At 38.0% G+C, this 27,039-nt stretch overlaps 1 protein-coding gene across 1 annotated transcript; it reads right to left on the reverse strand.

Annotated features, from left to right (window-relative positions):
- Positions 1-144: 144 nt before the first annotated feature.
- Positions 145-27,039, reverse strand: rhocb (ras homolog family member Cb). The gene is made up of 5 exons (XM_057356337.1): positions 26,898-27,039; positions 3,029-3,186; positions 2,321-2,441; positions 2,016-2,146; positions 145-705 (listed from the first exon to the last, which is right to left on the reverse strand). Exons 2-5 carry the CDS (start codon positions 3,182-3,184, stop codon positions 532-534), a joined length of 582 nt encoding a protein of 193 aa, XP_057212320.1. The 5' UTR covers positions 3,185-3,186; positions 26,898-27,039; the 3' UTR covers positions 145-531.

The raw sequence follows: 27,039 nt of genomic DNA on the forward strand, positions 1-27,039 counted from the left end.
GAAGCCCACTAAACCCCTATTGCAATACACATCATTCTCTCTTCACAACCAATTTGACAACTTTCTGTTTCCCACCAAAGCTCCTGTTGGATGAAGTCCCAAGAGCAGCATTCACAAACACAGACACTTTAAATGAATGATAAATGTATTCTTATTTTTTTGTTCCAAATGTATAAGACATTTTTAACTTAGTTCACAGAGCATCATATACAGAGGCATAGAGTAACTAAACCAGAACAGAGAGAGACAGAGATTTATGTACAAATACAAAATTAATCAATCAGTCTTTCTTGCAGAGAAGAAAAAAGATATGCTGGTGAAAAGAAAAAAGAGAGAGCAATAAAATAGCAGGGTGGAGAGGTATTGACACACACTTGGTTCTCTATAAATATTTTTTCTGTCATCCACACCCTACTTGCGAGAAACGTGGTGAACGGTAAGAGGAGGCAGATGGCTGGATAAAGGTTTCTCCTTGGGTGGTGTGTCAGTTGTAGGAAGGTGGATGGAGGTGTGTGCGTTTCAGCGTGCAGCTCATAGGAGCAGACAGCCTCCCCTCTTCTTGCGCTTGCGAACCTGCAGTGCCGCCCTGGTGGCCATTTCAAACACCTCCCGCACTCCATCTTTAGTTTTAGCCGAACACTCCAGATATCCAAAAGCGCTGATCCTGTTTGCCATGTCACGCCCCTCCTCTGGTTTTACAGGTTCCTAAAACATACATGAACACACGCAGAGCTTCAGTCAGAATCTGTAAACAAGACTGAAGAACTGAAGGAATATTGCAAGTCTGTGGGTAAAGTTTGGAAAACCTAGTACTCTATATTAGAAACTTCACTCCTGTTTATACCAGGTATAAAGGGAAAAGCTCATCCACAAAATAAAAGTAATTTCTTATAAAAACGCTGCTGTTTTTCGCCTTGTATAACTCGCGGCTCCCAATTTTCCCAAAGAACAATGTTATTCAAACACAATAGATTGAACATGTGCAAGAGCATCTGCTTTCTGTTTTACTTTCTTCTTTGCTGCTGCAGTATATTTTTCATAAATAAACCTCACGTTTAGTTACATTCACATTATCTGTCATTCAGATTGAATCCCTGCTGCCTTTTGTACTGACATTTATTAAAAGCAGAAGTTGATTACAAAGCCATAATAAAAATATCTTATAAAAATCGCAACATAAAGGGGAACAAAATACCGTTGTACACTGTGCTAGGTACTACTTCATGCTATTTTTAAATAATAAACAGTACAGAGCCTGTCATAATGCAATCTGAATCAGTCATGTGACCCACATTCCTGAAAAGATAAAATCAAGGATTCAGCTCAATGAGAAGTCCTAGACACTAACAACACTGCTAATGTCTGCAATGACAAGAGGCCTTAAATGGTGTTCTAACACCTATAGCACCTAAAGTTTCCTCCCAACCCATTACTTGTGTGTAAAATTAAAGCAATCCAATAGAATGATAGGCGTCAGAATATCACATTTATGATTGTTAAATGTATACCAAATTGATCAAATGTGGTATACTTTACCTTACGCAAAGAAAATTTCCTATGTATTAACTGTATATAGTATACTACATATTTTAATATATATATTTGAAAATACATAGAATAATACACTGCATTTTATTACAATATATCGAACAATACATAAGAATTTATGCTTTTCTTATATTTAAAAATATGGGCAGTTTTATCCCAACAGGAAACAGCTGCATTCATTTATAGCTTTCAGACAGGAAGTGACTCAAGTGTCCTGTTTGTTAAAGGAGTAGTTCACCCAAACCTATACCATACACAACAACCGATAAGGACTTAAATTGTCAATTTGTCATCTTCAGAAAACTTTAAATACAGAGAGAAGCTTGAAATGTCATTCAATGTATAACCAGTGCATTCAAAACGTTGGATTTTTTGGTTTGAAATTAAGTAAATAATGACAGAAAGTTTAATTTGAATAACCCAACAAAAGTCATCTGCCGTGCCTCACAAACACAAACTATCCACACCTGTTTCATCTTTATCAGTTCCCTGCGTGTGTGTTCATCGTTCCGCAGGTCCTTTTTATTGCCCACCAGGATGATGGGAACATTGGGACAGAAATGTTTTACTTCTGGTGTCCACTTCTCTGGAATATTTTCTGCGGGGGACAAAAACAGAATTTACATGAAAGCATCCAAACAACATTTATTTCAACAAATTGTTTGTTTTTTTAGTTAAAAGTCTTAAGTTTTTGCTATTTTTATTTTATTTGTCATTGACTGTTATGCAAGGATGAACCTGTGTGTGTGTAGTGTAAAGTTCTCACAAATACCCAAGCTATCTGGACTGTCTATAGAAAAGCACATGAGAATAACATCTGTGTCTGGATATGACAATGGCCTCAACCGGTCATAGTCTTCCTGACCAGCTGTGTCCCATAGAGCCAGCTCCACCTGAGAAAGAGAGAGGTATTGTTCAGTATTGTTTCAGACAAAACTATTTCTCTGGACTCCGAGTGGTCGAAGTCAGTGGCCATAAATAAAAAATCATTTATAAACTTGAGGCTATTTATAGGCATAACTGCATTCTGGACGTGAGTCGGCCACTTTGACGAAAAAAACATCTCCATCTTTAACCCACACTGCAATTTGTTTAGTTGTTTGTTGGAGTAGCACAGCGGATAGTTGGCCGTTTGTTGGGGCGTCTTTGTTTGACTTAGCGTCTTGGCTTATGATGCCCCATGACTTAAACTGGTACAGAGTGTTGGGTTGTACATTTTAATTACGTGTGTCTTCACAGTACAAGATCAGACATTTATTTTGCAGAGAAATAAAATCATTTTTTCCTTACATGTAATAAGACTTTTTTTAAGTCTTATAAGTTTAATGTTAGCTGCTTTCAGAGAACGAGAGGACAGGGAGACCATCCCAAACAGGACACTGGAACAAACAACCATTTCCTGTTTGACTCTGTCTCTATAATGCAGCAAGACAAGCTCACAATATCAAAAAAGTTTATCTAAAAAGACAACTCAACTGACTTGTTTGCCATCCACCTCGATGTCAGCAATGTAGTTTTCAAACACTGTGGGCACATAGACCTCAGGGAACTGATCTTTACTGAACACAATAAGCAGACATGTCTTCCCACAGGCTCCATCTCCCACAATCACCAGCTTCTTACGGATAGCTGCCATCACTAGAGAGAGAAAGACACAAATATAAGAACAGGTGAGAATCACGTTCAAAAAGCAGTTTATTTCACATAAATGAGCCCCTGCGGTGTGACAGACAAGACAGCCAACGATGTACTGTAGCAGAAACTCCAAGATTAATTCTGCATTTAGGCAAAAATCTAAATGCTGAAAAGGACTTAAGAGACCTAAAAAATGCACATCACTCTAGGATGAAAGAGCACGTTTTGTTCTAAACCTTATGTGGGAGCATTTTTGTAGTCACGTCCATACAGACAAAAACAGCAAGTGTGAGAAAAAGTATGGAAAAAACACCGAAGTGAGAGAAACTTTCCTGCCCCACCCTTTTCCTCTTTTTCCCGCAATTTGGAGAATGAAATAAGGATGCGATGGCCTCAAAATGTCAGTGCAGAGGAACATAGACTCTCTGCCACAGTTTTCTTAAAATAGTGCCAATCTGACCAGCTGTCCGCATTTAAAAAGGACACACATATATGGAACAGCAAAGCGGCTATAGGAGTAGCCATCTGGAAGAAAGCAGACACATTGTAAGCCTGACTAACTAATAGAGCTTAACCCATTATGACAATAAACAGAAAGAGAATTCATGTATGAGAGGAATCCCTTAAGAGAATTAACCAAGGTTTAACAACAGTAATCATAGTTTTGGGGTTTTATTTGCACACATTTACTATGGTTTTACCAACAAATCATGGTTAAACTAATAGTAATCAATCAGCAAAGATATGGTTACCTCCCCTTTACTTAAAAAAAAAAACATGGTTCATTTTCTATAACTGTAAACTATAGGGCACTAAAAGTAGTATGCTTTCTGGACCATGGCAATGTTTTTTTAAAAACATTTTTCCCTTTTTCAATATGACACGTGTCAACAAGATACTTTTGAATTACAGTACATGCATGATGATTAATGAATGATAATCAATATCCCTATAAACATTTTTATAAATTTTGAGCAATCAAATGTCAGAAAAATAAGACCACCAACCAAATAAAATGGATGTTCCAGCATTGTAAAATTTAATAGAATTTTATTTTAACCAAAAACAAATTTATTATTTATTACTTATTTATCTTGGGGGCCACAAAGCGATACACCCAACACAAAGGGGGCCCCATACAACGAAAACCTCTGAGAACCACTGCCAGTACCATAACAAAGATAGCATCTGATCATATCGTACCACAATACTGCCACATTATGTAAGGAAGGCTTGATTTTCTCAATTTGATTTCTGATTGGCTGCCTAGTTGACCATAAGAAAGCTTTTCGAGCAATCATATATCTCTAAATTGGTCAGACCTGTCTCATACGATACATCTGGGCGATTGGGTTAGATGGCCACAGAAAATTGTTCTCCGAATCTGTCTCCAGATGTCACGCAAAAACTGAAGCTCAAAAACACAGAACATATTCTGAGAGAGAATAAGTGAAGCAGGTCAGCGCTATTCTTAGATGCGCGTCCCTGGAGAGAGAAATATGTTCTTGGTGACGACAGCCTAGTTTTTCACATGCATTAATCTTTGTTACCATTATCTCACACGCTTTTCATACACACACAGTACTGCTCTGAACACTACAGGCTTTTGGAAACGGTTAAGGAGAACTCAAATACTTCTCATTGGATGGAAAATATGAACTAAAAAAGATGGAATAACAATGAATTTCAAATCATACTTCCCATTTTCAGCAGTTATCTGCCAGGACGCATGCTGGGAATTTCCCACCTCTGCTTGCTTCTGGGAATTCTGTCCCCTGTCTGACTACACAGTGCAGAACGTATCGTCATCCTCTGGTGGTAGGAAGAAAAGAAACTCACTTCCTGTCCCGACAACTCCCTTCCTGTTCACATGCAGGCTCTAAAAACCATTACGTCCATGAAGTTGGTGAAGATTGCAGCCATCCTAATTCCTACAGTGGCCTCTTATTAGGGCTGAAACGATTCCTCGAGTTACTCAAATACAAAAAACCATCGAGGCAATTTTTGTTGCCTCGAAGCCTTGTTTAATCCATTTAACTACAGTAGGCTACACACGAAGCACTGCGTTTCCCCACAGACCGTTATTACTGACGCACAGCCCGCTAAACTCGTAATATGGCAATGGAATGTACTAAATGGGTTTAGTTTTCACAAATATGAATGTATGCAATTTCAGCAATAAATATGTTAATTTTTCTAAAAAGGAAACAAATTAGTTGTTCATTTTAAGAGACCTGTCTTATTTTCTCTTGTATATTTAGTATTGCTCTTTAATAAAGAAAACGTACTTATTATCCGAATACCCAATTAAACGATGGAAAATTCAGTAGAATACTCGATTATTAAATAATCGATAGCTGCAGCCCTACCTCTTATACAACACACTCGAAATATAGTCAACAGCGGCTGAGAGGACTTGTAATCACAAACAAAATGATAAGCATCACTGGAGTATTTCTTCATGCATTTTGACTTTCTGCATATCTGTACCACACACACGCACGCACGCACGCACGCACGCACGCACACACACATCTAGAATCAAAAAGTCAATCACTGGACTGAACCTGCATTGAATCAATAAAACTTAATCAGCTTTATTATGATTGATAAGAATCTATAATCGCTGGAAACAACGATTTCATGATATGGAAAATGAATGAGATTTAAATTGGATTCAGGACGAGGTTTAATGGTTCTGTTTTAAAAATTTCCAGTAGGGATCACACGATAATTGAGTCCAGTCCATCATGACAGCCTTCCTCTCCGAGCCCATCATAGAAATGACAAACGCACACCTATAGCTCACTAAACAGGGCCCGGGAGAGCTGGTCCTGCTGACACTTCAAATGCTTTCAATTGACCTTGAGCCAGAGAAGCTGTGAAGCGATGGCTCTCTATTAGGGCTGGGTGACATATTGCCCGAATATTCACAATATACCCACAATTCTTATGCTGGCAACAAAAAATTAAGCAACATCATGAATGTGTTATGAATGTAATGTTTAGCATGTAATGTATTGTAGTTTTGTGATTGAAACTTCATAAGCAAAAACAAAGTTTGTTTAATTTTAGTGAATCAGCTCAAACTGCTAGTTTTATGAATTGGTTCAAAACTCAGTCCAGTCCTAGTGTCAATGTCAGATGTGTGTGGCCATTAGGAGCATCTTCTGTTGCCACTAGCTCACTGAAGGCGCCTTATATTCACCGAGGGGACATTGTAATGTTTAGATCCACTAACTATCTAGTTATCTTACACAACAGTTGGGCACATGAGTGCAAATGAACCAGTGCCGAGTGATGCCCACTGGCCTGGTTCCCGTGCGTATCCAGGAAGTAACGGGTGAAGTGAAAACTGATTAGAGTGTGACCGAAGGACCATGTGAATATATGATGCCTGCAGTGGAAGCTGCATGTGTCTGAGGATGCAGACAAGCGATGTAATCCTTCTGTAGCATTGCGTCTTTGTCTGTCCTTCTTTACATATGGCATTAACATTACGTGATCCAACTACAAGTGGACAACAAGGACAGACTGGCACTTTCTGATCAGATTCCATCAACTGGTCTAAAGGTTTTGTGCCTACACATCACTGTATTGCAGTGTGTCATCCTTTTTTTAAATATATATTTTTAAAGCCAGATAAACTTTAAAACCAAAACATTTTGGTGTTGTAATTTTGTTACATGAGTACAGGTGCTGGTCATATAATTAGAATATCATCAAAAAGTTGATTTATTTAACTAATTCCATTCAAAAAGTGAAACTTGTATATTATATTCATTCATTACACACAGACTGATATATTTCAAATGTTTATTTCTTTTAATTTGATGATTATAACTGACAACTAATGAAAATCCCAAATTCAGTAACTCAGAAAATTAGAATATTACTTAAGACCAATACAAAGAAAGGATTTTTAGAAATCTTGACCAACTGAAAAATATTAACATGAAAAGTATGAGCATGTACAGCACTCAATACTTAGTTGGGGCTCCTTTTGCCTGAATTACTGCAGCAATGCGGCGTGGCATGGAGTAGATCAGTCTGTGGCACTGCTCAGGTGTTATGAGAGGCCAGGTTGCTCTGATAGTGGCCTTCAGCTCTTCTGCATTGTTGGGTCTGGCATATCGCATCTTCCTCTTCACAATACCCCATAGATTTTCTATGGGGTTAAGGTCAGGCAGTTTGCTGGCCAATTAAGAACAGGGATACCATGGTCCTTAAACCAGGTACTGGTAGCTTTGGCACTGTGTGCAGGTGCCAAGTCCTGTTGGAAAATGAAATCTGCATCTCCATAAAGTTGGTCAGCAGCAGGAAGCATCAGAAGCGTCTCGCCTGGGCGAAAGACAAAAAGGACTGGACTGCTGCTGAGTGGTCCAAAGTTATGTTCTCTGATGAAAGTAAATTTTTCCTTTGGAAATCAGGGTCACAGAGTCTGGATGCTTGAGGTCCAGTGTAAAGTTTCCACAGTCAGTGATGGTTTGGGGTGCCATGTCATCTGCTGGTGTTGGTCCACTGTGTTTTCTGAGGTCCAAGGTCAACGCAGCCGTATACCAGGAAGTTTTAGAGCACTTCATGCTTCCTGCTGCTGACCAACTTTATGGAGATGCAGATTTCATTTTCCAACAGGACTTGGCACCTGCACACAGTGCCAAAGCTACCAGTACCTGGTTTAAGGACCATGGTATCCCTGTTCTTAATTGGCCAGCAAACTCGCCTGACCTTAACCCCATAGAAAATCTATGGGGTATTGTGAAGAGGAAGATGCGATATGCCAGACCCAACAATGCAGAAGAGCTGAAGGCCACTATCAGAGCAACCTGGGCTCTCATAACACCTGAGCAGTGCCACAGACTGATCGACTCCATGCCACGCCGCATTGCTGCAGTAATTCAGGCAAAAGGAGCCCCAACTAAGTATTGAGTGCTGTACATGCTCATACTTTTCATGTTCATACTTTTCAGTTGGCCAAGATTTCTAAAAATCCTTTCTTTGTATTGGTCTTAAGTAATATTCTAATTTTCTGAGATACTGAATTTGGGATTTTCATTAGTTGTCAGTTATAATCATCAAATTAAAAGAAATAAACATTTGAAATATATCAGTCTGTGTGTAATGAATGAATATAATATACAAGTTTCACTTTTTGAATGGAATTAGTGAAATAAATCAACTTTTTGATGATATTCTAATTATATGACCAGCACCTGTATACATTTGTATTATATTGCATTTTGAATGTAATATGGCAATGTAATGTGTTAAATGGGTTTACTTTTCACAGATATTAATGTATGCAATTTCAGCAATACAATTTTTATTTTTTCTAAAAAGGAAACAAATTAGTTGTTCATTTTAAAGGGGTCATATGGCGGAAGTACATGTTTTTCTGTGTTTTTGGTGTGTTATAAGTTGCCCATGCATGTATTAGACACGTAAAATTGCACAAATGAAAGTGTGGGAACAAAAGATGCATTCTATCTAAAAGCGAATGCTCAACCAGACTTGCCTGAAACGCCTAACTTCGCGTAACTTCGTAACATGATTTGACTAAGACCGCCCAAATCTACACGTAGTTAAGGTGGCCGTAATTGTAAATCTCATTGTATCGTCTGTCAGTACAATTGCTTTGGAAGCTGATGTTCCGAATATGATAAGAGGCGTTACATTTCCGTGAAATGCTTACAGTATTTGACCAATCACTACGCACTGGTGAACTGGCCAATCATAGCACAGCTCGATTTTCAGAGCGATGAGCTTTGTAAAAAATCAGCGCGTTTCAGAGAGGAGATACAAACATGCACGGTATGTGGAAAATACAACGTTTTAACTTTAAATGGTGTATACACATCGCGTTACATCTAAAATAAACAATAATATTCATTTTAGCCGTGCAATATGACCCCTTTAAGAGACCTGTCTTTTTTCTCTTGTATATTTAGTATTGCTCTTTAATAAAGAAAAAGTATTTATTATCCGAATACCCGATTAATCGATGGAAAAATCAGTAGAATACTCGATTACTAAAATAATCGATAGCTGCAGCCCTAGAATGAACTACACCCTCCCTGTTGTAACATCCACCCATTGTAAAAAGAAAAGTGACATCTAGTGGAAAGTAGTAGCAATTAACATTCACGTTAATGAATGTTCAGTGCTTGTGGAAATATGAAAGAAAACAATTTGAGGCTTTTGAGGAATCGTTATCGAATCAACAGCATTTTAAAAAACAATTAATCGATTTTTCAATTTTTTTGCCCAGCCCTAGCTATAAGCATCCCTTACCACCAAACAGAATGACAGGATCAATTTAAGCAAGTGGACCAATTTCAGAATTTTTGCATTAGATTACCAAAGACTGATCTTGCCAGTTGTAAGCCTATAATACATACACAGACCAAGTTATACTTCAGATGCACTATATCTGAGAGAATTAGACATACATCACTCAGTAAGAACACATAAAAAGATGAAACTTCCATCAGGAACTCTGTCTGGAGCATCAAAACAAGCTGGAGCAGGTTGGAAGGAGTAAATTGGCTATAAGCCTTCATTTAATGAGGGCCATCAATTTACAACTAATCTCACAATTAATGATCTGTAGAGATTATGAAGGGGTCCATGGAGACGTGGGCACCTCAGACAAATGCACACATTCACACTTATCCTTGTCTGACTACATCTAAATTTCCATTAAAGGTAAAGTTCAGCCAAAAATCAAACTGCTTTTATCATGTGCGCCTACTGCATCAGTGACTGACAGTGTCAGTCCCAATACACTTCCATTATATAGAACAAAACAGCTTTGGCATTTCTCAAAATTTCCAGGGAGTAATAGGGGTTGTAAATGACATCATGAGGGTGAATAAATGGTGAGGTATAACTTTAATCAGTGGTGTAGTGGTGCCTGGAGAAGTGGCTATACTGTTAATTATAGTATTAATTATACAATTTTTAAAGCAGCCCAGCAAGGATGAACGCCTCGGTGTTATAATGTAGCCAGGTTTCCACCCTCATTTTGAGGTTTTGTATCAGAAATGAGTGATGGCCACAGAAGAGGTGCAGGTATGACTGGATTTTACATTCGGACGTTTACCATGTTGACGCGGGTCACAGTAAACCCCACCACGGGCACGCAAACTCCCGTAAGCTGTGGAAAGAGGAATAAAGCGATGCAGCCAGTGTTTTTAGACGCGACGTGAACTACCCCTAACATTTCTATGATAAAACATTTAGCTACGTACTTGCATTGCGTGCGCTCTTTCACAGTTAAACTGACCTCGAGCTGGGCTTCTGGCAAAAGCAACTCCTGCCTTCTTTAATTTGATTGGACAGTAATGCTTGGCTTCCTTCATTTGATTGGCCATCTCAATTAGATTGATGAGCACTTGTAGAACGCTGAGGTAGATCAGATCTGAGATCAGTCATATGCGTTTTCTACATATTGGCAGCAGTTCATTCAGTTTGTCCTGTTATTCAAGACTTTTACGAGACACCCTGGAAAAATTACTGAGGATACGCCATATAACAAATTGAGGCTTATGTGGAAAGCTTTCCAGGGTTCTTATCCATATAATATACTTAAACGGGGGGCTGTTGGTTAAGGTCCAAATTTCAGTTTCATCGCAGCTTTAAAAGGCTCTACACGACACTAGCCGATGAATAAGTGGGGTTGTCTAGCGAAACGATTGGTCATTTTCCAAGAAAAAAATCATAGACCCCTTTACGCCGACGCACGCTTACGTCACGCCACGGCATTAGCTGGAGGCAAAACAAAGGGAAAACTGGAGGCGGCCAATCAAACCAGCACAGATTCGGCTACATAAGGAGTTTAAAATTTCATCTTGTTGTGTTGTTTAGTGCCACAATTGACAGAATACAGTCTCCAGTTTGATATTTTAACACAAACCTGCTGACATTGCCAAACAAAAACACTGATGACAGCTGTAGTTAAACACAATAAAACTAGCGGACTGAACAGAAACGATCATCAAAAATGCTCGCGTTTCACTTCATAACACTTAAGATTAAAGAACTACTGTCTTTTGTTGGTGTGTGGATTATGATTTGGGTATGCGTCTAAAAATAGCTCACATATGCCCAAATTAGAAACTGGGATACAAGGTTATTTTTCACGTAGTGTTAACTTTTGAACGCATAGGCTACGCTAGCTAACTTTGTTACCTTACATGTTAAAATTTAATCCGATTTTTTTTCTAGTCATTGTCAAAAGCAAGCAAACAAAATGTGCTACCTTGCATTAGTAATGCGGTCAAGGGATCTTTCTGTCTCCACCTAAGCTCCGCCCACAAAAATGTGTCAATGTTTACTAACAGTAAAGACGTCTATACCTTTTCACGTGTGACCTTTCCAACGTGATTACACAGTATGTGAAATCGTGGACACATACATACACACATCTTTGTCTGACTACATCTAAATTGGGAAAATCAAACTGCTTTTATCATATGCGCCTAACATGAGGCACTCAGAAGCAGTGCAAGCCGTGTATTTAAAAAGTATAATCTTTTAGTTTTCTTGGAAAATGACTAATAATTTCGCTAGACAACACCCTTATTCATCGGCTGGAGTCATGTAGAGCCTTTTGAAGCTGCAATGAAACTGAAATTTGGACCTTAACCAACAGCCCCCCGTTTAAGTGCAATATATGATTAAGAACCCTGGAAAGCTTTCAACTCTCAACTCAACTTTATTTATATAGCGCTTTTACAATTTTCATTGTTACAAAGCAGCTGTACATGAGACATATTGACTATAAGCAAAATAATTAAAGTTGTACCTGCAGAAACAAGAAAAGGTTGAAAACACAGAAGACAGACATACCCACATACAAAACACTCCACACACACAATATGCACACGTACTAACACACATAGACAGAGACACACACACACACGGATGCGCACGCACACACACACACACGTACGTACACAGACAAGTACGCACACACACACACACACACACACGCTCAGTGAGAGCACACATTTAGGATAAAGGAGAGAGAAGCACAGGTCAAATATAACAGACTATAAATTCCTATATGCAATATTAATTAAGTAAAACTTTAAAATTCTAAAGCAGCCCCCCGGTCAGGCAGATAGTGCAAAAACAGTATGCAAACGGTGGCGAGGAACCCCAAACTCTAATCGAGAAAAAAAACCTCAGGAGAACCCAGGCCCAACCAGGGGATTCCAGTTCCCCTCTGGCAAAAGCTGCTGCCTCTGCACAAGCTCCAGAGAGCTTGCACAACAAGGCTAAATAAAATAAACTTAATAATAAAATAAATTATAGTTTAAGATTATCATTAATAATCTAATAGCATTTGAAATTTTGTGGTGAAGACATGTCAAGAGACCGCGTCCTTCTTTATCCAGCTCTATCATCTCAGCTCTTGTCAGGTCCCAACTTCCCATTCTCCGCTCTACCATCAGGTCAGGCCATGAACTGCATCCTGCTCTCTGTGGTAACCTTGGAACAATGAGACAAGACTGGCTGAGAGTAGAGTACTGTTCTGTACTCTTTGATGCAACAAGTACATCAGTTGTGTTTTTGGTTCCGGTTGATCTAACTAATGCAGCCTAAGCCCTCAGAGGATTTATATTATGGAAGAGTAGTGTATGCAAGATTAAAAAGATGCGTCTTTAGTCTAGATTTAAACTGACAGAGTGTGTCTGCCTCCCGGACAGTGCAGGGAAGACTATTCCAAAGTTTAGGCGCTAGATAGGAAAAGGATCTACCACCTGCACTTGATTTTGAAATTCTAGGTATTACCAACTGACAGGACGCCTGAGAGCGTAATGCACGTGAAGGACTGTAATACAAAAGGAGTTCATTCAAGTACTGAGGAGCTAAACCATGTAGGGCTTTATAGGTAATAAGCAAGATTTTAAAGTTAACGCGATGCTTTATAGGTAACCAGTGCAAGGTTGACAGAACCGGGCTAATATGTTCATACTTTTTTGTACGTGTAAGAACTCGAGCTGCCGCGTTTTGGACCAATTGGAGTTTTTGTAATAAGCCTGCAGGGCAACCACCTAACAGTGCATTACAGTAGTCTAGTCTTGATGTCATGAATGCATGAATTAACTTCTCTGCATCTGACATTGACAGCATATGACGTAGTTTAGATATATTCTTAAGATGGAAAAACGCAATTTTACAGGTGTTGGCGACGTGGCTCTCAAATGACAGATTACTATCGAATAGAACGCCAAGATTCTTTGCTGACGACGAGGGTTTTATGGAACATCCGTCAATAGTTAATAGTTAAACTTTCCTCAAAAGCCTCAATTTGTTTTCATCTTCAATCCTGTTAGGTCAGCCTCATTCCTGCTCAGTAAAAGTTTCTCCACAGATTTCTTGTCTGCAAGTTTCTTATCTTTTTCTTCCCCTTTCTTGCTTTTTGATTGAAACGTTAAACCGCTTTTAGATAAGGTCCACCCCCCGTGTTTCACTGTTAGGTGCTGGTCTGAATCACCAAACACAGACAGAAGGTTTCCACTGCCAGTCTGGCAAAGCAGCTTTTGCAAGCAAAACATTGCCAAGTTTGGTTACTGAAACATGAAGTGACAAATGTTTGGAAAGCTTCATGGGAGAAAATTCTAAAAAAAAGTACATTAATGTAGTTTATATATTTTTAATGCACTTGTGCATGTAACTGAAACGAAAAAAGTATCACCATTTAAGACAATGAACAGGAAGATATTGAACATACATACATACATACAATTATAGGAAATAAAATGGCTCATAATGACTCACAGAACATGTAAACACATATACAGCTAATTAAGCACGGTTGTTTTTTTACTGCTGCTCTAGTAATTAAACATCACAATCTTAAGGTAAACCATAACCAGTGTTGGGTGTAACTAGTTACTAAGTAATTAGTTACTGTAATTTAATTACTTTCCCCTTGAAAAAGTAAAGTAAGGGATTACTCTTATTTTTTCTGTAATTTAATTAGTTACTTTTGATGTAATTAAACTAAATACTTTGTGTAATATATGTGTGTGCAATAGTGGAATTGACATCAAAATTCAAAGTCTAACTTTAAAATCTGTGCTTTAATGTATAATTCTCACATTTGTAATACTTTGGTCAGTTAATAAGAATACTTTATGTAGTTTAATATTATTTATTTCAATGAATTAAAAGAGCCCTTTCATGCCTATCCTTGAATCACTTAACTAATCAAGGTTGATATAGGATATAGAAAGTAATAAGTAATAGGTAACTAAATACTTTTTGGAGAGAGTAATTTGTACAGTAATCTAATTACACTATTGAATATGTAATTAGTAACTAGTAATTAATTACTTTTTGAGAGTAACTTACCCAACACTGACCATAACTAGGTAGTTATTAATACTGATCTTGGATCATCCTCTGTATAGTCTAATATAACCTTGGCACTAACCTAAAAATAGACAAAAAACTGCCCTGAGGTCAGTAGATAAAAGCTGTGCAGAGGTGATTAGACTGTGTGGAATGCTCTCGGGTTGCTGATTTGGACACATGCTGGGCAGGTTAATAATGTTTCAGCAACTATAACACCATTGAGAATGTGTGTTTGTGTAGATAGTGCTTGCTACTGAGACAGGAATAAAAGTTATTCTGATGCTTCTGTTTGAAGATTTGGTGACAGTCCAATTATTTAAAGGTGGTGGTGTGTGTCTTCTATTCATTGTTAAACTTTAAATGTTAAATGTAGGTAGCGTTATTTTATATAGAATTGTATATGTTAGGCTATGTAAATTATTTTTAACAGTATACTTTAAACAATTAGAGAAATCAATATTTAGCATACACCAACTACAATCACCTAATCACCCTATATTGAGTCTCAACAATCGCATTACTCTACACCCAGATAAAATAATCATTAATCACCTGCCACAACAATCACGAATTATGCTACACCCATCCAAAACAAACATTCATTGGGTCATTCTCACGAAACCACTGAAACATCATGGCAGTAAAGATTTGAATTATAAAACAAAAAATTGGGTAACACAAAAAAGGATCATAATAGGAATTATTTTATGTTTTATAAATTACATCTTATATTATAGTATATTGCTGACATTTTTCTGCTGAAATTCTCATTACTGTAATGTGTCCTAATTTGTCTGAGTGCATTGTATGTTGTTACTCAAACAAAGCTAAATTGAAATAAAAAACAATTGGATGCTCTACTAGATGTTATCAAACGACAAAAAATAATTTACATAATATTTATGTATAATAAAAATAAAGAAATTGTTAAAAAAAAAGAAGAGTCCATGACTGATGTTTTCATCCTCCGTAACATTTTTAAAAGATTGTTAAAACACACAAAAAGATATTTACATTATGTTTGATTTCATGTGAAGAAACACATCAACAGTACCTTTGAAATGCAGGTTAACAGGTGAACAGATTACTTTATATTTCTCTAGTTAAAAGCTTAGTATTCTCTTGTCATGCTGCGTACATTACTTTTTTCCTCATTCTCATTACCGACACAGATAGTTTTCCACATTTAAAAAAATGTTACAAGTATAATTTTCTATTAAAATATGCTTAATTAATTTCTTATTATGTATGATTAATAAAAACGTGCTTGGGCATAGCAAAACATGCTATGGGACTGACAGTTTTAAATGATTAATTATTAAAAATGAAATTTGTTATTGCAAGTGTTTTAAAGAAAATCACGTGTGACATATTAAAACCAAGATTTCGTGATAAATAACAGTTCCTCTAATGTATATCATCAACAACAAATCAACATTTAGTCTCCACTCCAGTAAGCCAAAATAATCAATAATTACCGGAAACAACTCTCATTAATTACCTTCCATAAGCCACAACTATTCTACAGCAGTCACGTTGAGGAAAACGTTTTGTGGACCGTTGTCTCACCAGTGCAAAATGTGACACAATGTGTGTGTGTTTGTTGTGCAACGCCAGAGGAGGAACCTTATAAACCACTTGCCTAAACACAATCACAGCGAGACTTGCTGAAGATCATCAGATTGCTACGGCAACACTTTTCTAACAGGATTCATTGACCCCGAGGGTGATAGCCAATCAACAGCAAACACAGCTCACTCTAAACCACACACAACTGCCTCACGGTTCTGCAGCGCATCCTCATCGGATTCTCCACACAGCAGAACAGAGAAGTGCACAGAAGATTAAACTCTAATTTAAGGGCCTCCTGAGGCCTCGCTGATGTTTGGTTTCCTTAACACACTGAGAAAGGAAACATTTTCAGTGTAACAGACACTGAGGGGAGGAAAACACACATACACAAACAAATGATAGCAAATTAAACTTCCTAAACCTTTAAAATTCCTTTTCTTAAAGATGAGGTAACAAACGCAATTTCTGCCAATCTCATATTAATCTTGAGTACACAGGTTTTTTCCTGCATAGAGAAATTGGAGGCGGCCGCCTCCGTCAAATGTCGTGCCGCCTCAGGCTCTTGCCAAAATTATGTTGTGAGTCTTCACAAGAAATGCTGCGTTCATTTAACAGACTGTCATTTGTAACTGCAGTTGCGACATTACACCACAGTGGAGGCGCTGTTTCGTTATCAGCACACTGAGGCGCTAAAAAGAGTTGCAGAACAAGAGCCAGCCTGTGTTTCACGGCTGTTTGTTTTGCATCCAAGTACGTTTAATTTCTTGAAATTTATTAAATTAACATGACGTACATCATTGTAATGTCTTTAGCTGTGCAGTTGGATCGTTGAATCAGCGTATACTGTACGAGTTCGCCAGTATGAACGCACATTGCGTTCAGAACGACTCGCACACGAATGACTCATTTGAACCGATTCATTTAAACTATTGAACTTCAGTCACTAGCGAATATAAGAGATCATTGAATCATTTAAAGTGAACCACAGAGAATGCAAGATGTGAATGAGCTTTGCTCATTTAGAAAGACTGGTTAATTCAGATGGCTATTGTGGGCTGAAAAGTTAGTTGAAATGATAAAAAAAAGCTTTATTTGATTAAAAAAAACATGTCTGTTTGGTTGAATAAAAGTAATGTTTTATATAACTTAATAATTGTCATTTTTATCTAATTTTATTAGAACTTTTTGACATTTTAATATGTCAAATGGGGGGTGCAGAACTACAGCACGAGCACACAACAATTCATCACATTGATTCACTTTAAGTTTGTGTTGTTTACATTATGCACATACACGCCGATTGCCAACAAAACACAGACATGTGACTTAGTTTGACTTATCGCGCGTGTGGTTCATGTCCAGCTGGGACCGTGCCATCTGTCAGTTTCAAATCTCCAAATCCAGCATTATATCCACCGTTTATATAACATTCATCACCGAAATGCAGTGAGCAAACAAACTAGGGATGGGTATTTTTCAATAATTTCATATTAGAATATTTGAGCTTAAAAAACAAATATTCGTTTATTTCAATTAAGTTAATAAAGACGTAATTTTCACAATTTCACAAAGTCACAATTTCACATCAAGCTTATCATTATCTTTAAATATTCATAACGCATTAAAAAACCTATATACAGGATATAATATTAATGTTGAAAAAATGAGCAACATTGGAAAAAATAGAAAAATACATTTGCAATGTATTACAATGTGTATACACGATTTAAGGTAAAAAAAACGCTGTATTTTCCACATACCATGCATGTTTGTATCTCCACTTAGCCCTGCCTCTCTGAAACGAGATGATATTTTACAAATCTCATCGCTCTGAAAAGCGAGGTGTGCTATGATTGGCCAGTTCACTACTGCGTAGTGATTGGTGGAATACTGCAATTGTGTGACGGAAATGTAACGCCTCTTACCATACTCGGAACATCAGGTTTCAAAGCTAATGACAGGTGATAAAATGGCATCGATACTTCCCTATCAATTCGAGCCCGAATCTGATCCGGAGAATGAAGATCATGCCGATACATTAACTTTGCCAGCGCGACTCGAGCAGGATGTTAAGGATTGTTAAGTTTTTATTAAAAAACTACTTTAAATAGTTTAAAACTATAGCTACTGTTTTACCTTTTATATACGACGTTATAAATATTTGGCGTCAGTGTAATGAAATCATAACGAATTATAACAAAATTTAAAAATATACTTTTATTATATTACCTTTTATGTGTAGGTGCAAATGTGAAAACTAATAAAATGCCCACTGAGGTTGAAAATGTATGCTGCTTGGAAATACAAAAGGTACGAAGTAATTACATTTTTTCATACATATTGACACACACACATGCTTTTACTGTTTTCTGTATTACAAATACTAAGTCTTGTCTTCCACAGGTTTTGAGACGAATGAATGAGGTTGCAGGCCCTCTCAAATGCATGACACACCACACAGGCTTCGAACCTAACTGTTTAAATCCTTACGTCCTCCAGAATATTTATAACATTTATAGATTAGTGAAGCAATCGTCGTTAAAATGCTCTGCACAAACTAGCACTTTTTCATTGTACTTCTCTGGAACAGTGTTGAAAATAAAATGTAACCATTCGTTTTTTGTTGACTCATCTTTTGGTAGAGAAAACAAAGAGGCTTTCTTTTGGCAACGGAACACACAGCGTCTCCACGACATGGCTGCTCCGGCGGCGAAATGAGATTTACAAGACCGCCCACATTACTTGCGTGTAGATTTGGGCGGTTTTAGTCAAATCACTCCACGAGCTGACGTCAAGTTGTGGGGGTGTGATTACACAAGGCGTTTCAGGCAGGTCTGGGTGAGCATTCGCTTCTAGATAAAATACATCTTTTGTTCAGACAATTTCACGTGTCTAATACATGCATGGGCAACTTATAACACACAAAAGACAAAGAAAAACACGTACTTCCGGCGAATGACTCCTTTAAATGAATTGCGATACATGTTTACAATTAAGAAATGCTCTACACAAATAACACAGATACTATGTTTCCCAATTAATCTACATATAAAAATAATTTTGTTAAAAGCCAATTCTGTTAGTATACCATAAAATAATGTGAAAAGTGGTAACTTTATTATTAAGCAAACTTACAAAAACTAAACATTTACATTGTACCACCACTGTCACTCCAGTCTTTCTCCCACAGTGATCTCTGATTCAGCATTCGTCTTCAGTTTCATCGACCACATAAACTGCACCAGAATGTCACAGTCCTGCATTACCAGCAACAGAAGTGAACTCTGTTGACTTTGTATACTGTATATGTATGTATAGCATATGGAAATTAAAGATCGGCTGTACACTTGCAAGATGTTGTTCAGGTTTTCGTCTCTCTAAACTGTGTCTAAATCTACTTTCGTTCTCTGCTGATTCAGCATGCTGCTGAAACGGTCTAAGCCACCATTGCTAGCTCAAAGTTTCCCCAATGTTAAACACCATTATGAATTCGAAAGTCCTTTTAGAACAAGTAAAGATGACTCATCTTTGCTCTTCACATCTGTTCAGGTTGTGTAGGTGTTTAATGTACTCAGCCCAGTGAAGCTTTACAAAAAAACTCAAATCATCTCCAAATAACGTCATGCCAGTCCTAACCTTAACAGAGCAAAACAGACAGATTTCTCTAAACTAGAAGGATGAAAACCGCAGAAGTGTCTGACCTACTTCAACGTTTGTTCTCATTCCTAGAGAGAGAAAAGCAGATGAGAGAAAGAGGGTGTCCTAATTAAAGTCTTGCCTCATTTACCCTTGTTCTCATTCGATGGGGTGAGCATCAAAGAATCAACATCAAAACATCATTTATGGTTTATTCATGGTCAGTCAAAATCATTTTAGAGAGAAAAGGCAAAGGTAGCAACTGCTTTTGCGTTCTGTCGGTTTATTAACATTAAAGGTTAAAGTTTCTTAACATTAAAGGTTAAAATTCACCCAAAAATGAAAATTCTGTCATCATTTAGGCCTACTCATGTTATTTCATACCTGTATAAATTACTTTGATGAACACAGAGAAAGAGATTTGGAAGAATGTTAGCAATTTTCAGTTCTGGAACATCATTGACTACCATAGTAGGAAAAATTAAATGGTAGTCAAAGGTGCCCCAAAACTGTTTGTTTTCCTAAATTCTTCAAAATATCTCATTTTCTTCTACTATGGTAGTGGATGATGTCACAGAACTGAAAACTGCTAACATTCTTTCAAATATCTTTCTTTGTGTTCAACAGAACAAAGAAATTTATACAGATTTGAAACAACCTGAGGGTGAGTAAATGAGGACAGAATTTTCATTTTTGGGAGAACTATCCCTTTAAGCTTGTTTAGACAAACATCCAACTGTGCATTAAAACCATTTACGACTTTGAATATGCTTATAGGCAGGGCTCGACATTAACGCTTGTCCGGGACAAGTAAATGTTTTGTATGGGCAAGTGAGAGAGAATTTGAAGAAAAGAACAGTGCGACATATGTAGAATAATAATAATATATGCATTAGACAGAGCTGCGTGTTTGTCGTGGTTGTGCTTGTTTGTGTTTGACAATAATCAATGCGCACCGCACTAAGTCCACGCGGACGCGGAATCCTGTTATTTAACATTAAATGTCCTCTGGCTGTTCTGCGTGTCTGAGTGAATTATGTGCACAGTTTAACATACAACACGAGTGATGGTCGAGTATTTATCTGTGCTGCACTGTATGAGAATATGAACACATGAACTTCATCTCCAGAGTTGTTCTCAGAGTTTATTTTACGAGCGTTTTACTGTTTGATTGAAGCTATCTGCAAACAAGCGTCTTCCCAAAGACCCGTCAAAATAAAAGTCCCGTTAAATTGAACGCAGACAAAAAAATACTGTGGTGTACTATTGAAAATTGACGTGCCGTTGTAGTAAATTGATAAACACTGTATACTATAGTAAAGTTCAAAAACAATATAGTAGGAATTTTACTGCAGTTTACTATAGTAAATACTATAGTAACCTACAGTAATTTATGTGGACAAATATACCACTATTGTATAGTAAAAAAGGAAAAACACAGAACTTAGAAATATTAAAACAACTTTAGGTAATCTAAAAATGATATGGCCCTAATTTATCCATCTGTATGTAACATTAATGTCTTTTGTCAGTTATCTGCCTATTCATAATGAACTACACTTGCACATTTCTGCCTGTTCTACCAAACTTTAAACCTCTCTAGCACCAGTGCTATGTGCAAAAAAAGTTAACTTACAGCCTTAACACTAATAATAATTACTGCTTGCCTTTGTTTTATAGCAGTCACGGAGAGTAGGCCTATAACCAAATTCAGGCGGCCAAAGCGGACACTAGTTAAAATGCTTAGAAGCAAACTTGACCAATCTAAATCCGAAACAATTATATTGATTATATTATATTATAATTCAAATGAAATATCATTTTTTTAAATCTTTTTTACCCAATGTTATCAACCCTTCACTGGTTACCCATTAAGTATCGTATTGACTTTAAAGTTCTTTTAATTACTTATAAAGCCTTAAACGGTTTAGCCCCTACCTACATAACAGAGCTTCTACCACACTACAACCCATCACGCTCTCTAAGATCTCAAAACTCCAGACTTTTGATAACACCTAGAATAACTAAATCCACCAAAGGGGGTAGAGCTTTCTCATACGTAGCACCTAAACTCTGGAATAGCCTCCCCGATACTATTCGAGGGTCAGACACACTCTCCCAATTTAAATCTAGATTAAAGACACATCTTTTCAGCCAAGCATTCACTAATACATAGCTAATGAACAGCAGCTACGCTAATTATTCTCTTTCTGTTTCTGCCCTCGCCTCGGGATGCCCATCCCGAGGTAGGGAGAGATTCCGCCAGGCCCAGATGAACGTCATATGCCCATCCACAACTAGAGATTACGCCAGCTACATCTGAAAATCCCGTGCCATCCTCCTGCGAGAGCCTGCGGACTGACTGACCATCCAGCTCCATCCAAGGCAATTCCATCACCACCCAAGAAAAAGGCGACCATCTGGCCGGCCCAGCTCAGACAATTCCATCCCCAACCGAGAGCAAAGACGGACTACCTGTCACATAAATGCTAAATTTACAATACTTGGTATTTAATGCTAAACTTACATCACACGACAGCAGTTTGAAGTTATGGCTGCACTCAGTGACTTTGATTGGAGGTAGCTGGGTGGGTGTTGTAGGGAGTGGGGGGGCTTGTTGGTTGTGGTTCGGGGCGTTTCATTTGTTGGGACTGTGTGGGTCTGGTCTGGTTGGTCTTGTTTTGTGGTCGATGTCGGACAACAGAGGAATAAAGTTAATTATGCCATTACTACTTTTCCCTGGTTGTTCCTCTGTTGTCTGTTGTTGATCGCGGAATGGGACCGGGTTGGACCTGCACGGTTTCGGAGGGTTTCCATTCTTCGTGGACGTTTGCTCGGTGGCTTTGGTCGGTGTCACTGAGTGCAGCTATGACACGTCAGAGGAGATCTGGCCCTCCCGGCTGAGCCTGGTTTCTCCCGAGGTTTTTTTTTCTCCATTTATTCATCATTGGAGTTTGGGTTCCTCGCCACAGCAGTGCAGTGTTGGCATGCTCACCGGGAGACTGCATTTACTTATTTATTTATTCATTTATTTATTAGATATTATTTATTAGAATGATCTTGCTTGGTCTATAAACACCATGCACTGTGCTGTGTTTTACCTTTCTGTGTTTTTCTTATTTGCTCCTTCCTGTAAAGCTGCTTCGGAACAATGCACATTGTGAAAAGTGCTATATAAATAAAATTGAATTGAATTGAATCTTTGGACAAGTAATTTTTGTACTCGGACAAGTGAATGTCAAATTTACTTGTCCGAAGGACAACCACATGACAATGCTTAATGTCAAGCCCTGCTTATAGGGATGCAGCGATTACCGAGGTTCACTATTAACCGTAGGGCTGAACGATTAATCGAAATCGAATCGCAATCGCGATGTGAGACGTTGCGATTTGCTAATCGCAAGAGGCTGCGATGTGGAAGCGATGTGAAAAATAAGAAACGCGTCTGTTCCAAGCCCGCTTTGAGTGGCATTCTTGCTAACCAACTGAGTGAGCGCACCTCTGTTATGCCCAATCAGCACTGCCCTAGCCAACTGCGTAAACGTCCGACATTAAAAAAAAAACATAAGGCAGGAGAGAGAGAGAGTGTGTTATTATGGCATCTGCAGAGTCAGATCGATCATATTAGGCAAATAAATACTAAAGAACCGTCCAATTCAGAAGACCGCACACACAGCCTGTGTCATACTCGCGCGACTCTTCCCCGCGTTGGCGTCTCGCGGACGAGCCGTTTAAACTTGACGCGCACACACAGCCTGTTCATACTCGCGTCTCTCGCGGACGAGCCGTTTAAACTGATGCGCACACACAGCTGTTTCGTAATGACGTTTATAGTACTCTTGAGTCCGGCTCCACACGGGCATCTGGCAATATGGACGAGGCTTGACGCACGCGCGCACCCTGTGTCAACTCACGCCTATCTCCGCGTTTCAAACAAATGTAAATTCTATCTAACTGTTTTGCTAATTTCACTTGGATGAAATTAAACATTCAGCACATTTTAACTTGTTTTAAAAAATCCCACATACTTAAAAAAGTATAAATCAGCCATGTAACCTATGAACTATTTTAATAATTCACTAACACAATAGAAAATGTTATGGATTTAAGGGTTACAATGGGAGTTGTATTTGTTTTAATGGAAACTATAATAGTGTACACTGGTATTGGATTCTATTGGTGTGATGTAATCTGGAAGTTGGGAACCAATATTTGAATAATGCCCAAAAACACACTACAAAAATGAATTTTGTAATGTTTTTAATGGAAACAATTAAAATTTCTGTAATGTTTTTTGTTGTTGTTTTCTTTCAGCAGGGTAACTATACCCATATTGTGCTCCACACAACAATATTGAGCTGAAGCTTGAATTGAAAAGTTAAAATCGCAAATCAAATCGCAATCGCAATGTCTGTCAAAAAAATCGCAATTAGATATTTTCCCCAAATCGCACAGCCCCTAATTAACCGCGCTTAAAAACGTCACGGTTAATCTTTCGTAAATGCTTCGTTACACCGTGTGTTTCTGTTGCACGGAAGGGAACTGTTGCAACTTGCACAAAACGAAAACAAAGTTACACCAGCGCTGCACCATCTTAAAGAGCCGTGCTTATCAGAGACACGGAGGCCACGACACAACATGGCAGAGAGACCAAACAGCCAATCGTATGTACATTCACAATCGCGGTGACAGTTAAGCTTTCAGTGTAACGTAAACAAACAAAGCGGCATGTTAGTTAATAGAGTCGCACACCGGACGAGAAGCGTCGCGTCGAGGACAGCTCACAGGATGCGTACATTCTGTATGCCCAAGATGAAAGCTCAAATTCAAAGTCTACTCCTGACGCAAGTTGAACCAATTTAACTTATGCTTATGTTATTTTTATTAATAATATGTGGTGTTTATCGTGTCTATATCACGTTGATAAATTGAATCCATTATGGTTTGTTACGAACGCAATCAGTGGGGATACAAAGACATGTGATCTGTGCGCGCTAGCTCTTAAAGGACAGCAGCATAATAAACATATCTGTTTTAATGCTCATCAAACAACAAAAAACGAAGAAAAAACACACTCACCACTCCTGACTGATTAACTTGAATATCTTGAATATATATTTCATTTATACTGTGAAGAATATGAAGTGTTTTACATTTGACTCCTTTATTCAGGTTCTGTACCTGATAACCATAGTTAGACGAACTTGAAACACATGAAAAACACTGTTAATTTAATTTGTGTGTTTGCTTTATTACATTTATTTGTGCTATTGCTTATAATTTGATCATTTGTACTAATTTTAAATTTATAATACTTACTGATTCACTGTCTTTGACTATATGAAATGTCTGTGAGTTAGGCTAATAGTCTTAGGGTATTATAACCTTATTTATTAAGAAAACAGATATAAAAACAAACAAATAACTAGACAATATTATTTATTTATTACTTTTTTTGTGGTAGGACAAGTTTAAATTCAGGCAGGGCCAGAAAATGTAGAAATGAATGAATGCATAATAATTGCAATAATCGTACCAACAAAATCTATAATCGTTGCATCCCTATATGCTTATATCTGAAATAGTGCATCCTGCTTCTCAGTAGGGTGGTGTTTGGGGATCCAGCTGTACTGCATCTGACCTATGTGATCTCATTAAAATCATCCAAATAGTTACTGATTTCATAGCCAGGTCAGTCTCTCTCTTTCTCTGTAAGTCTGAATCAAATGAGATTCACTAACTTAGGTGTAAATTTTTATCAAAAATAGTTTTATCAAAACTATTAGTATATAAAACATCCCAAATGTTGTTTATGATATTTGAGTGGCCTAGTCTACACTACAGCATTTAGGCCTGCCTCTGAATCAATACAGTGTGCCTCACTATGATGTTTGGACAGTGAACTGAATAATAGTCCAGATACCGACCTGCACCTCTATGTTCACACAGTGTTGTGGCTTTGAGCCCACACCTGTTGGCACTGCTGAGGTGGCACTCTGAGACAGGCTTATAAAGAATGAGTAGTGATATTCTCCACCTCTGTGTAAGGACATCACAGATACATTTGTCAGATAAAGTTAAAAAAATGGCATTAAGCTGCAACAGAAAGGGGCTGTGCACTTTCAACAGACCGACTGGATCTCAAAAGTAACCTATGTAGGGCTTCCCTAAAAAGTTGTTTAGGAAGGCAGCCCAGTATGTTTTGAGACTACCACTAAGATGTGCCGATCAAAGCATTTTCCTTTTTCCTTTTGTTTCACTTTTGTGTATGCATGTACGTATGTATGTATGTATGTATGTATGTATGTATGCATGTTGGTATGTATGTGTATTTCTCTAAGCTTAAAGGGACAGTTCACAGAAAAAATCTGTCATCATTTAGAAAGAGAGAATAGCTCGGAAATTCCTGCTGAAATGTGGCCTTCTCAAATACGGGTGGGGTTTCCTATAGAAACTGCTTCAAACACATGGATTCCTGTCTGACAAGTTCTCAACCATGTAAACATGTCGCTTTCAGTACGCTACAATATGTTTGTTTCAGTCCTAAATCCATTAAAAATAAAGTCTAGTAGCGCACTCAAATGTGTAACGTCAGAACCCGCACGAAACTGTAGCGATAGCGAATCCGAGACTTTAACAACACGAGCTCAAAGTTGCTTGTGAATATTTCGAGGTGGGGTCCAAGTTTCATAAATGAACAGTCATCTGTATAAACGCCCATATTAGCTGTTTACAATGTAACATTCACAACTCCGAACGTATCCACGAACTTAAAGACCTAAAAATAAGGCTGTGAGAGGTGTTCAACAGGGGTGTTGTCTCACCTCACACTCCCAAGACAAATCTAATGCCGCGGCCAAAAACAAACAAACACCTAAATCTGTCCGTGAAAACAGATGGTGATTACAACTTTCCGAATTGCATCCAAATGATCCACAATCGAAATCTACTAGCGTACGTTTCCCACGCTTTCTAAGAGAACCGTCAAGTTGTTGATCTTCATTAAATACGCTTTTCTGAAGCCAACACCTACTTTTCTCCCTAACGCGCGCGTGATAAGCACTGGAAAGGTTTCTGCGTGTTCCAACACCCCATAAAAACTAAGGCAAAATTGGAGGGTTTTCGAAACAAAGTCTTACCTTCCGATCAAAGTGAAGTTTCAGTGATTAAGGTTTCGTTTTGGCTTGGCGCAGTGTGTTCAACCGTGTGGCTTGCCGTGGAGAAGCAGAGCGCTGCCGTTAGATCCTCCCACAGATCGCGGACACGGGCTGCTGGTGTTTC

Source organism: Triplophysa rosa, linkage group LG17, assembly GCF_024868665.1.
Source record: "Triplophysa rosa linkage group LG17, Trosa_1v2, whole genome shotgun sequence".
Classification (NCBI taxonomy): domain Eukaryota; kingdom Metazoa; phylum Chordata; class Actinopteri; order Cypriniformes; family Nemacheilidae; genus Triplophysa; species Triplophysa rosa.

Coding starts and splice junctions, on each gene's coding strand:
- rhocb (XM_057356337.1), bottom strand. CDS start 3,184: ATGGCAGCTATCCGTAAGAAGCTGGTGATTGTGGGAGATGGAGCCTGT. Junction 2,442..3,028: donor TCGAGGTGGATGGCAAACAA/GTCAGTTGAGTT, acceptor TCTCTTTCTCAG/GTGGAGCTGGCTCTATGGGA. Junction 2,147..2,320: donor AGACAGTCCAGATAGCTTGG/GTATTTGTGAGA, acceptor TGTCCCCCGCAG/AAAATATTCCAGAGAAGTGG.